Source organism: Dermacentor albipictus, unplaced genomic scaffold, assembly GCF_038994185.2.
Source record: "Dermacentor albipictus isolate Rhodes 1998 colony unplaced genomic scaffold, USDA_Dalb.pri_finalv2 scaffold_11, whole genome shotgun sequence".
Taxonomy (NCBI): domain Eukaryota; kingdom Metazoa; phylum Arthropoda; class Arachnida; order Ixodida; family Ixodidae; genus Dermacentor; species Dermacentor albipictus.
This window is the reverse complement of record NW_027225565.1, coordinates 10,424,022-10,437,784: the sequence shown is the minus strand read 5'-3', so window position 1 is coordinate 10,437,784 and position 13,763 is coordinate 10,424,022. Positions and strand designations below refer to the sequence as shown.

The 13,763-nt window shown below is 46.8% G+C and overlaps 1 protein-coding gene across 6 annotated transcripts in view; it reads right to left on the bottom strand.

The window, feature by feature from the left end:
- Positions 1 to 13,763, bottom strand: part of LOC139051385 (uncharacterized) — a 101,136-nt gene that overhangs the window by 49,803 nt on the left and 37,570 nt on the right. For 5 of the 6 annotated variants that reach the window (XM_070528401.1, XM_070528402.1, XM_070528405.1 and 2 more), the window contains exons 2-3: positions 11,558 to 11,938; positions 6,408 to 6,710 (exon numbers count right to left, since the gene is read on the bottom strand). In XM_070528401.1, coding sequence (XP_070384502.1) covers positions 6,408 to 6,710; positions 11,558 to 11,905 — 651 coding nt within the window. In that variant the 5' untranslated portion in view covers positions 11,906 to 11,938. The remainder of the gene's footprint in view (positions 1 to 6,407; positions 6,711 to 11,557; positions 11,939 to 13,763) is intronic. The other variant, XM_070528403.1, reaches the window with a different exon arrangement.

The window sequence follows — 13,763 nt, the reverse complement described above, 5'->3', positions numbered from 1 at the left end:
ATTGTACGCTGCCATTGATGCGCATCTATCCGCTGCTTCGTTACCCAATATTCCAACATGGCTTGGTACCCAGCAAAACTTAATTGATCTGCCATAATGCATTCAAAATATCGCCTAACAAGGGTTCACTTTGGGATTTTATGTGTAGAGCCTTCAGTATACGCTTAATGAATCTGTGTATATGACAGTGTTTTCAAGTTTGTCAGCAATGATCTTTTGAACTACCGTCCATATTGCGTACACTTCGGCTGTGTACACAGAGGCATGCTGAGGTAATCGAATACTTGTTTCCCACTCTTCTGCTACGGCCCCTGCACCCACGTGTTTTTCCGTTTTAGAGCCATCAGTATAAAACTCTATGTAGTTTATATACTTGTCTTGAAGAGCGCGGAATTCTTGTATAATGTGTTGATGTGGTGTGTCTTTTCTTTAAATGTGTTAGTGTACAATCACATAACGCTATGAAATCACACCACGGGGGTAAACGTTCTGGCTTTCTGGCAACCTGGAGGACTTCCCGAGGGATGTCATAATCCCGACAGTATTCCTCGTATCGCAAGATAAGCGGCCTAATCATGTTTGGTTTATATGTATAATGTAAGCGTGAGCTGCACTGTGTGACGATGTTGTAGCATGTGTGTTGTGGTGAGGATCGGATTCTGAGTATGTAGAAAAAAGTTAGTAGCGCTATGCGATGCTGTAAAGGAGGCTCATTACATTCAACATGTAAGCTCTGCATAGGTGATGTTCTGTAAGCACAGCATGCCAGTCGTAGTCCTAGGTTATGGACTGGATCAAATCGTCGGACGTAAGATAGTCTGGCTGAACCATATGTAATGCTACCGTAGTCTAATATGCTACGCACCAAAGTGCGGTAGATGTGTAGCAGGCATTTACGGTCAGAGCGCCACCGTTTCCGGGAGAGGATTTTTAGAATGTTAAGTGCATTGTTCGCTTTGATTTTAATACTATTGATGTGTGCGACAAAGCTCAACTTTTTATCAAACAGAACTCCCAGAAACTTGTGTTCTTGTTTTAGCGGTAGTGTGGCTTCCTGTAGTTTAAGAATTGGATCTGGTTGTAGGCCTCTTTTGTGTAAAGACAACACTAAGAGTTTTTTCACTTGAGAAGCGAAAGCAGTTTTCGGATGCCCAGTGCGTTAGTTTGTTTAGCGTAATTTGAATTTGTCGTTCGCAGGTTGCCATGTTCGATGCACGACATGCAATTTGTAGATCATCCACATATAAAGAATGCATTACAGAGGATGGAATTACAATATTGAGCGAGTTGATTTCCACGACAAACAATGTTGCGCTTCATACGCATCCCTGAGGTACACCGTTTTCTTGAATAAATACGTGGGACAGCACCGTTCCTAAACGCACTTGAAATGTTCGATCGGACATGAAATCAGTGAGACATTTAAGCATTCTACCACGGATCCCTAAATCCGCTAAATCCCTTAAAATACCATACTTCCACGTTGTGTCGTACGCCTTTTCTAAATCAAAGAAAACAGTGAGACAATATTGTTTGTGTGGAAAGGCCGCACGTACCTCGTGTGCTAGCCGAACTAGATGATCTGTTGTAGAGCAGCCTTTCTTGTACCCACACTTATGATAATCGAGCAGGTTCTCAGTTTCGAGGACGTATGCCAATCTGAAGTTTATAATGTATTCATAGGACTTGGCAAGGCAGCTTGTGAGTGCTATAGGTCGGTAGCTGGTAGCTGTTGTAGGATGCTTTCCAGCTTTCAAGAAAGGGATTATAATGGCTTTTTTCTACTCATTCGGCATTTTTCCTGTTTCCCAGATTATGTTGAAAAAGCTGAGCAATGTCTTAACTGCTTTCGGAGATAGGTGTGCGAGCATTGTGTAATGTATTCCGTCCGGACCTGGCGCTGTTTTATTTTTGCCAGTAGTGAGTACTCTTGATTTCCGGAAGTGTTAAGGGGGCATTATATGGTCTCTCGGAACTTCCTGTTGTCGGAAGCTTTTGTTTTTCTCCCGATTGTTTATACTTTTGAAATTCCGTAGAATAGTTTAGTGAGCTTGATATGTTATGGAAATGCTGCCCTAATATGTCTGCTTGTTCTTTTAAATTCGTTTGTGTACCTGGAGGTGAGCATGGGGATCGTATAAGGAGCGTACTCGCTTCTAAACTTACGAAGCTGATCCCACATTCTTTTGGATGTTATTGAGCTATTGATGGAGGACACACACGTTTGCCAAGACTGTCTTTCGGCTTGCCTACGCGTGTGCCCGGCTTTCGCCTTTGCTTTTCTGAAATACAGGAGGTTATCTTGTGTTGGGTATCGCCGAAAGATACCCCACGCTTTGTTTCGTGCTTTTTCAGTTTGTGTACATGCACTCGTCCACCAGGGTTTTTGTTTTTTCCTTAGGAAGTCGGAGGATTGCAAGATCGTCTGTTCTGCTGCAGCAAGTATTGAAGCAATAATCTTTTCATTCATTTCGTCTATCGTTTGATCATCTGAAATGTCATCCAGACTGGCCTTCTCGCTGAAGAGAAGCCAGTCTGCCAGAGGGAGTTTCCAACGGGGTGATCTTAATGGTACTGTAGGGAAAGGATGTTATTTTAATAATGCCGGGCATGTGATCACTGCGATAAGGATTGTTAACACTCCATTTAAAATCAATCAAGAGAGATGGAGTGCACAGCGCCAGATTTAGACAGCTCATAGCTCCTGTGCTTGGGGAGCAGTAAGTTGCCGCACCAGTGTTTAAAAGGCATATTTCGTTTGTCAGGATAAAATCTTCAAGTGTTTGTCCCCTGGTGTCAGTTGTTTTACTACCCCATAATATGTTATGAGCGTTAAAATCACCCGCTATTAAAAAGTTTGATGCAGCTGGTTTAAAATTAACTCCAGATCTCTTACAGTAAAATGTGCATGTGGTGGAATGTACATTGAACAAATGGTAATGGTTTTGTGTGATAAAACCGTGACTGCAACGGCTTCTAAGTGAGTATTAATGGCAGCTTCTCTAGCTACAATGCCTCTCTGTAGAACAATAGCTACACCACCCGAAAGCCGGTTGGCCTGAGTACGGTCGCGCCGTACAACAGTGAAGCCTTTTAAAATGTTTTTGTGCTTTTCACCTAGTTTTGTTTCCTGTAAGCATAATGCTACGGGAGAGAAGTTAACAGGTCTTTTATGTCACCTAAATTATGTAAGAGACCTCTGCAATTCCAATGGATCATAAAAGCCATTATAAAATTGAAGGGTAAAAAATGATATTAACGAGTGAATGGGACATAAGAAATATGTTAGGCGACATGGATCTGAAGAAGGCAGATACAACGGAGCTATAACCCTTAGATTATAGCCTTATTTTGGGTGGTTATTGAGATTTTGTCCCTCTTACCGCGCTCGAGAGAGCGCTTGTCCTTCGGTGTCGATGACACCGGGGTTTTTGTTTCGACCTCCATCGCTCTCAGGCGCTGGAGGACCGAGAGTTTGGCGCCGAGACACGTGTCTCGGGCCTTGGAGTTCGCTTGATCTTAAGGCCCTCCGGGACTGGTGTTTGCAGGGCCTTGGAAGAGGATGGAGCAGCGCCGGCTGCTTCCACGGGGGTGCCGGGAGGGGTCACTGCGGGACCACTAGGCGTAGTCTCGGAGAACTCCTCATACCTCTGTGACGCTGCCCCCATCTGCGTCACATCGGCGTAACTTCTTCGCGGAAGGTACAATAGCCGCTTTCTGGCTGCATAGAACGAGATTTCTTTTACAGTTAGAGCAATTACTTTTCTTTTTTCCAGCAAGGGCAGGACCGCGAATAAGCTGGATGATCTCCTTTGCACTTAACACAATGTGCGAAAGAGGTGAAATTCTCAGATTGGTGTTCGTTGGAGCTGCATTTAGCACAAGTTGTTTGTCCTCGGCATGCATGTGAAGCATGTCCAAACCTTTGGTACTTGAAACATCGTCTGGGGTTTGGGATATTTGGTCTCACATTGACTTTAACAACCTGCATCGAGCGAAGTAGGCATTACGCTTGTTCCGAATGTGAGTATAACATGTGTGGTGGGGATTTCTTGGTCGTTTCTGCGGATTACTATTCTTTGTACTTTGGTAACCCTTTGTTCCTGGAAACCTTCCAGCAGTTCCTCGTCGCTTAAGCCAATGAAGTCTTCCTCCGATATCACACCCCTGCTTGTATTAATGTTCTGTGGGCTGAAACAGTCACTGTTCTAGAAGGAGGTCCCCGCTAGACATTTTTGATGCTTTGTATGTTGGTCGGATTTTGTCGTTCAGACACTTCGCTACCAGGAATGGAGAGAGCTTCCTTACCGGTATGTTGTTTTCACTGTGCACTCCATAGTACTTCGGAAATGTTGGGGCGTTGCTTCGAAAGGAAAATTGGAATGGTACTTCGGTGCGGCATCTTTTCAGACGCCGATCGTAAACAGAGGCTTGCGCTGCCATTGGAAAATGTGTACGTTCGACAACAGCGCCGACCGCCCACCACGGAGCCCAACGCGGGGACGCGGCAGAGCTTGTATACAAGCCTGCACGACGCCAATCGTACGCCGTCAATATAACCAAATATGGTGTACCCAAGGCAGGATAGCCACACAAGGTTAACCCTTGCCGCTGTGGAGAAGGAAGTAAATGGAAGAGAGAAGAAGACATGAAAGATCAAAAAGTGAGAGATAAAGACGAAGGTTTGAGGAGAGAGACAGGAAGAGGTGACTGCCGATTTCCCCCGGGCCTCTGCTTCACGTGCCGTCTACGTCAAGCAGAGGCCAAAGAGGTGTATTGCCTCCACCGGGGGGCCTTAAAGGTCCGAACACCCGGCATCAGCTCAACCCCCAGGACCCCCCTTTCTTCGGACACGGCTAAGCCGCGCACGGCTACACGCGGGAGGGTCCAACCCTCGTGTGCTCGGGTACGTGGTGTCGCAAGACACCAAACGCCTGCTGACGCAGACGCTTCTGCGGGGTATTGGCCTCGAGCTCCACCACTGGAAATGCTGGTGCTACCGTCGGTGTGACGTGCTAGGAGGGATCACGTGGACATAGCGGCCGCGTCGGCTGCTTCGGGAGCGCCGAAGTGAGCTGAAAACGAGAGTTTAAATTCCCTCGTACGCTGCGGTCCTCATTTAGTGGCGAGATTTTCCCGCTTCGAGCGTCTCCTTTACAACGCTTGAAAGCACTACAATAGGTAGTGGCTGACTTTGAAGGCGCGCAACATGGTAGGCTACTGCTCGGTGCCGCAGTGCCGGACGTACGCAACGGAGCCCGGTGTCAGCCTTATTCACACGTAGCTGCAGGACAAGAAGCTGCGTGAAGCTTGGCTCGCGAAACACAAAACCGGCAAACAGTCATCGGCTACAACTCGGGTATGCAGCAAGACAGACGCGAGGAAGATTTCTGCTCGGCGCCGTGTCTGGAATGTTCGGAAAACGCACACTGAGACGCTCGCCCGAGTCCGCTGCCCGACTAATGTCATGACGGTTTGGTCTATGAAGTTGTCGATGCTATAGATACTGGCAAGTTCACTGGAGTGGAAAGGGAGCGGTAAGAAGCACATTAAAAAGAAAGCATGGCATATGGTCATGTTTGTGTTATGAATTAATGCACTGGATTACAAAAAAGCAGCGGGAAATCGCATGCAGAGAACACCGATAAACATACAGTGCGACGCAATTGACTTGAGAAATAATATTGAAACGTCCAAGAACTTAGAAGAAAAAAAAAAAAGATTGAATCGTCGCGACGGCACATCACAGTTCCCCGTAGGCGTCGCAGTCTCTACAATAAAATTGTTTTTGAACAGCTCTGATAGCGCTCACGCAACAATGGTTGCTTGTATACTGTCAAATGCTCATATTCTGCGGCCTAAAGCTCGTGGCACGGTGCGAAAACGCGCACGCGGCGAAAGCGAAACAGTGCGGGGACAAGCATGTAGACGCGCAGTCGGTTGCTGTGAATCTGTGCGATCGCCGCATTAAGGCTTCATTCTATTACGCTCCATTTAGTTATACAAACACTATAAGAACCTATTTCACATAGTTTGCGCTCAACGTTTACCTACCTTTCACGCAAGAAGCCGCTTCGGGCGACTCCATCAAGGCGACCGCGCGCAGTGGCGTTCACTGTACGTATTCGGTAAAAAGATAGCGTCTGTAAACGATTCTGTGCTTTCAGTTTGCCCAAGATTATTACTTAGACAGTAAAAACTTCTCTCGTTTCGAAAGTACTTAAAGAAATGTCCGGGAGAGCTCGCGCGTGATGTTTTCAGTGAGCGCTGATAGCAAAACCAATGAGGAGCGCGCCACGTGATCCCTCATACTACGCCAGCGAGGCGCTTCCGATAGATGGCGACTCCGTAACTCCTCGCCGCCAATATTAAGATAGAATCGCTAACTTTGAGTCAGTAGCAAATACCTGTGATTTGGTATAGTAACCGATGTGGAAGATGCTGAGCTTCTTGAGAGTGCGAGTAGCGGCGAAGGCTTTCACGAGGGCATGCCGCATATGCTCTGTCGTGCCCTCCAGGTAAATGTCCTGTAGTGTCAGCTGAATCAGCTGCTTCACCAGCAGGCCACTTATGGTGATGATGAGGCTAGGAATGCACGCTTTCCTTGGCACGCATTTGACCAGCTTGAGGCAAGTCACCCAGGACTCGGCCCACAGGGATCTCCAGAAAAGCGATCGAAGTACGGTAGACTGCGGTAAATTATGCAGAACCTGCAAGTGTAATGCCATAAGAGGTCGTTTTTTGTTGATAGAAATTTGGCAACGGGCATGCGTGTTCATAGCGAGCAGCAGCGCATGCTGGAGCTATGAGAACTGTAGATCTAACCAGCAAATAACGAAGTGGCCTTGCTGACTTGGTTCCGATTGCCTGCGCCATGGTATGCAGAAAGTTTTCATGACAGCACTTCACTGCCGCAGTATTCATTTAGCCGGCGGCCACGAAAAGGCCACGAAGTCGTTTTTCAGTGGGTACCTGGCCACTGTGGAATCAGTGGAAATGACTCCGCCGATAACGCTGCTCGCACAGCTCATCAAGAAGAGCACAGCGTTCCGATTCCGCTCTCAAGGACTGACGCTGCAAGGCAGCTTCGACACCTGGCACGTAGCCTCACAGTGACCGAGTGGAACTCGCACAACTTACGACTGACACGACTACATCGACTAAACCCCTCCCTGCAGCTCCGACCTCCACCCGGACTTCCTCGACGTGAAGCTACGCTTCTCTGTCGCCTTTGGTTAGGAGTGGCCTTCACAAAGGCTTACTCTACATTAATTGGAGTGACTGACAGTGCAGCATGCGAGGTCTGTGGCACCGAAGAAAACATCGACCACCTGCTGTGCCACTGTCCAAGATATGCCGTAGAGAGACAAGAGCTTGCCAAAGCTTTCCAAAAACTGGACAATCGGCCGCTTTCTGTGCAGGTGCTGCTGGAACACCGCCCCCATCGCCCGTCGGCCCATAAAGCGGTGAAGGCACTTTTGTGTTTCTTAAGGACGACGGGTTTGTGCGACCACCTGTGACTCTTAAGGCAATTTTTGTAAAACCACACGCGTCAGCGAACTTGCCGCAATTTCCTTCTTTCCTTCCCTCCTCTCTCTCCCTGTGATCTTTGCTTTCCCCTCTCCCATTCCCCCGGTGTAGGGTAGCCAACCGGACGTTATTCTGGTTAACCTCCCTGCCTTCTTTTCTCTTTCCTCCTCCCTAGCCGGCGGTAGCGAAAGTGCCACAGGTGTAGCCTTTATAGTTTGCGCAAATTGTGGTTAAATCAGTCTTACGTGCAGTCTGCGGAGGTTTTCGAAGTGTATATATCTGCCTAACACGGCATAATTCCTTCCAGTTAAAGCTCAGATTAGTTCTTTACCAGCAAAGCAGTGCTAAAATGGACGTCAGACACAATAGGAGGCTATGGTACGTGGTGGGCTGAAGATTAAAAAATGCATTCCGAGGAAAAAGTGCATTCGTAGAAGTTTTTTTAGGAGTGTAACGTACTTCAGGCTATTGTTCCAGTAGGAATGTTGAGCCAGAATTTGTTAGAAAGGCAAACAGGTTGATCTGAGCTAGCATGTTACAAGATATACAACACATAAGACACCAAGGACAACACGGGGTAAATTACTTGTACTTACTAACTGAAATGAAGAAATTACAAATTAATGTAACTGAAAGTGGATAAAAGAACAACTTGCCGCAGGGGGGGGGGGGGGGGGGGGGAATGATCCCACATCCTTCGCATTTCGCATGCGATGCTCTACCAATTGAGCTACCGCGAAAGATGTTCCAAAAGGACTTCTTGGGCAAGTTGGTGCTTAGATTTCCTAGGTATACTTTGTGGCGCAAAATACATTTCTGGAAAAGGGACAGGCGCTTCACTGTCTCCCTTTCTTCTGTCCCTTTTCCAGAAATGTATTTTGCGCCACAAAGTATACCTAGGAAATCTGAGCTACCGCGGCGTCGTCTTCCCATCCACTTTCGGAGTCTTTATGTGTTACTATTAGAACTAACGGATTGTTCCCCACCTGCGGGGCAAGTTGTTTTTCATCCACTTTCAATTCCAGTAATTTATAATTTCCTTATTTCAATTAGTAAGTACAAATAATTTCCCCTGTGTTGTCCTTGGTGTCTGTTTGTTGGCTTCTTATAATATGATTAATAAAAAAACGGGCCCCTCGGGAAACCCTGCTGTCTTTTACAATATAGAACATGAATTCAACATATACAATATTGCATTTCCACAGAACCGAGACCATCCCTAGCACTTCGCGACTTATTTGGGTCACTGATTAAACGCTTGATGATGGCAAGCATGCAAGCGTTGCAACCTTTTACTACGTGCACACTGCCTTCATGCATGTGAAAACAGATGTGTGCTGAGTATGTCCATTGATTATCTGCATGGGCGTGCGCAATATCACTGGAACTAACGATGCATTTTCGCCACAGAAGCGCTCACCGTCACGTCGGATATACCGATGCCGCCGGCTGACCTTCGCTGCGCCATTTACGCTGCCCAGCAGCACAGGCCTCGCGTGCTTGCTATCGCAGTCATGGCTTCGCCCTTCCAACGAAAGTGTAATTAATGAATGACTTTGGCCATTTAGGAGCCTGAATTTGAGAATGTGCAACAAAGCTGCCACTGCTTCTTACAATACATGTTTCATTTTCGTGGTATGGCCAGTTTCTCTAGCAGAGGGAACAAACATCTTTTCTCTACATACTCCCGCAGGGCTAAATTGTTTCTTTACTCAAATTCAGTATGTGTAATATTAATCAGGAATATTAGCAGAAGAATTTCTCGTATTTGCTCCACAAGTGATCCCCACTGGTCGGAGAAAGAATGTCTCAGGATAGAGCCGACGTTTTGACAAAGGCACTTGCGTTCGCCAGGGAAACAGCAACAAAATTCAAATGAAAGCGGTTGTTTTCCCACCGAATACAAACCCCCCTGTCGAAACTTTGGTTCGCTTGCCTCAATACTGTCGTCCCTGAATGCGAAATTAGCATACAGAATGCGAGAGTTAATCATGAATATCTCGGAACACAACCACTAGAAGTGTCCAGTTGTCTTTTTAATAAGTGTCTTTGGGCACCTATAATAAATATACACTATAGTGGCGAATTCATTAAGGAAAATGAATGGAGAGAACATAATTATGAATGCACTTATCTTACTTGTCCGCAAGAATTCTGGCCGCAAAAGCGCGCGTAAACGACTCGTGTAAGAAGCATTTTCGAATCTATATGGAGCAGCCATATGTTGTATTAATACTCATAGTTCAATTTTCTAGGCCCTGTGTAAACTCGCTAATTTGTTTCTCCGAAGACCACAAGAGCCTGACGTCGCCCATCGGGGCCCTGTATTGTGCAATGCCTACGATTATTTCATAGCACCACGAGAGATTCAAAAAGCGCGCAGCAAATGAAACGCTCGAGCCAGATTTCGCGCGCACAACCACAGCGTTTCGTGCCTGCTTCCGATTACGCTCTTCTACTTAAGGACCAATGTTTTATAATCTAGGCGACTAAGTTACCGCATTAACTGCAGTTTACGCCCTGTTCCTTGTACGGCTAGTACGCACGTGAACATAATTAACCCCGCTGTATATTCATGAAATCCAAGTGAATAAATACGTGTTGCGATAGGATTATGGTCCCATAAATAAGATGAACTGCGTATCAATCAGTTGTGCAGCAGATTTGCAAAATTTTTAAATTGCTTGTCGCGTGGTTAAACGCTAATCAGATTTTTACCAATACTACAATAACCTGCCTGCTTTGTTTGCATAGCCCATATAAAGTGTTCGGAACATTCTCAAATATGTAGCTTCATGAGAGGAACTATACGTGCTGTTCATGCCGACCTTTGGAACTTAAATCCAATTTTAAATATCTTAGTGGCACATTTGACAAAACACGGTCGTGGAACTTCCAAATTGCAGAGTTAGCCGAACACTTACGCCTAGTGTGTGTTTTTATATATGGTCTACAATCTGTTTGTGATCCATCGGTTAGAAAAATGATATATAAGGGATCGGGAGAATCCATATTACGATACGGAGTAACAATTTACAGGACCCCATCTTTAAATGAAATAAACACACTAAGGCGCATAGTGCACAGAATTGCAATCAATCTCGCCTACAGAACCAACTAACATGATAAATCAGCCAGAGCCAGTATAGGACAATTTGACATGCTACCTGTACACAAGCAATTTATCTTTGACATATTATACAAGCATTTCTTTCACAGATCCTTTAAAATCTGAAACATTAAAGTACGGGCTCTCCATGTCATTCGGAGAAGTACGTCATACCCCGCATCTTGAGCACTTATGGCAAAAGAACCCGCATCTACCATGTTCCTTATTATTTCAATAAACTACGAACCCTCCCGAGCATTACCAGATTAAAAGACCTTAAGTTTCTTCGACCTTGGTTGAACGATAATATAGACTGAGGTAATTTGATATTTGCCATGTTCTTAAGGTTTTCGTTTCGTGTACGAAAGCGTGCATGGTGGAGGATTTGCTATCATTTGTACTGTTCGTTTGTTCTTACGTCGCACAAGCAATTGCTACATATTTGGTTGATTTTATTTCTCTTTTTCTACTATGATTCATTCCGTTTCATGTGCTTAACCTGGCTGCCCAGCTCCGCACACAAGAGGCAACGCTTATGCAGGCTGGAACACGTATGAATTGAAGCGAATATATTATTATCGTTATTATTTATGAGGAACCGCCGGCGCTATATTGCCTTTTCTTCCGCGCATCTTTAGCAAGCTTGCCGACAATCATAGGAAAGTGGTACTGCGAAGCTGTTTAAAACTTAGTTCCATCCTCCAACGACGGCTTATCCTAGTCCATTAACTACGAGAAATAGATGGCGCTGCAAAATTATTCAAATGTGGTGCCTATGTTAAGTAAAACAGATGGGATTTTAAGCTATACACTCGCGTACAGCACTGCACCGTTCACTCTTCGAATGGACACGCTGTCAGCGACAAAATGTTCTGGAGAGTTGCGATCCACATGCAAAGTTTTCGCAGTTAACTGTACCTTCAGGTCCACGGCGCAGACGCAGCGGTGCCTACACAGAAGAATGTGCAAAGCAAGGGTCGCACCACGAACATCTTCGTAATTGAAGTTTCCGCCGCGGAGAAGTATTTGTCGATCAGCGATGGCGATCTTTCGGAAAGCGACCTCCTTGACTTCCACTCCAATAGCCACCAGCCATTCATTCAGGATGTGCAGACAGGCAAGCATGTCACAGGGCTGTGTGGGTGTTTGCGTGCACAGAGCGGGAAGCTCTTGTAGAGTCCCATTCCGAGGGTTCGACAGCGCTAACGTTTCTACGGCTATGGACTGGCGGCAGATTACACATGATGAAAGTCTCACGTCCGGCATGTCGCCCTTCTCGAGTCCGATGCTGTCGCAGTGCTGCAAAGAGATACAAAGACGCGCGCTGTCGAACATGCCGTGCACATGGTCATTAATTTTGCACTTGCGGTGCTTAACCACGAAGCTCGGCAACAAAGATTTCGCGGACAGGTAGGGAGACTTAGCTAGTAGCGAGAAATACGTACAAGGCATATTTGCAAGACAAAGATGACAACTTCATGAACGCCCACACTAAATTGTCTTTACAAGTCTTTACCGCCCGTAGCAATTCGCTGTACGCTATAATGCACTGAACAAGGTATTCGTGAAGTAGCATCCACGCAGTGTAGCGGGTCACCGATGCAGTTCGCCACCGAAATCAGCAAAGCACAATCCGCGAGTCAATTCAGCTGAATTCACGTGACGACACGGATCGCCTAATTGGTCCGCGGACGATTACGGCCTGGCTGGGCTGCAACTAATCGTGCCGCAAGCAGCTCGTCAGCGGCTCCCTCGTGTGCAGCGTGATTTGGCGGCACCGAGCGACGTCGCGATTGCCCTCAGGATAAAATAAAGGGGGGGGGGGGGGAGAGGCATCCCTTTCGTCGTGTGAATGCGGCTTTGAGAGCGTTCATCCCGTCACCCCGTATTTTGGACATCGCACGTAACTGTTAAATACGATAGAACGAAAGCGATGCCTTGCACACCGCACTTACAGATCGCGAGTCAGATGCCCGAGACTTCAAAATAATCGATTCACTTCGCGCCGACGGCACGACAGAGGAAGTGCAGGGACCACGTTAAGATTAGACGCAAAAATACAGACGCTCACAAATATACACACAAACTGCGCGTCAAATGGCGCGTCATATGGCGACTGGTGTACAGGAACAGCGAAGACACATGAAAGGACTGGCCACAGAGTTGCTAGTCAGAATCAAATTGTGGCGTTTGACGCCCCGGAGCTGCACACTTGGCTATGAGGCGTGCCGTAGGGGAGAGCCTGCAACGCCAAGTTTGATCGCATTACGCTCCAATCAGTATGCGGCCGCTGCTGCTGGGAGTCGAAACCGCGACTTCAACAGCGAACTCGCCCATCGGCAAATGTAATCAAGCACGTGTGCAGGTCGGTATACTGTTAGAGGGAACAGGCGAGCGCGTGGCCCACGCTCCACGCGGCTCCATGTACGGTAAGCGGCGAAAACCAAGCGGGCGCGCGAGACTGCGCAGGGGCGGCGCATACGGCGCGTCGTCTGCTACCAAACCGCCCCTTCGCTTTGCTCGCGTGTGGTCACCCTGCCATACAATCGCACTTCACGAGTCCCCCGCTTCAACGAGCAACATTTCGTGCAGTGCCAATCGTGAGACGTAGAAAGCGCAGAAGTCCACTCACTTCTACTGCAGTGTCGTAGAATGCGAATAAGCTGCGGCAGAAGCATGTTTCGGAGAACGGTATTTTCGGACACGCCAAATACCAATTTCTGCGTACGAAAAAGCATTAAGAACACCGTCGATAACTGCAAATTCTTAGGTATTTGCGTGTAAGTGTTAGTGTCACCCCTTCACTTTCCTTTTGGAAAAAAAGTGCGATACTTTCGAATGACTATATACATGTTCACGTTTCCCGATTTGCCAACGGTAGTTTTACACGGCGCTTCGTATTGCTCCGGAAGACGTTTCGGAGGATGCTGGCTGGAAAATTAACACCCAGAGGAATTCTACGACCAAGTCAAGACCATCATACGGCGGCAACGCTGTTAGCCCTAACGGCGGGCCGGGACCCAAGAACGGCAAAGTGAGTCCAAACTCGCCTGCTAGCGACAAGGGTATCATCCTTCGCGGTAAAATGTCTCCGCTGCCGAAAAATGATATCAAGATTATCGTC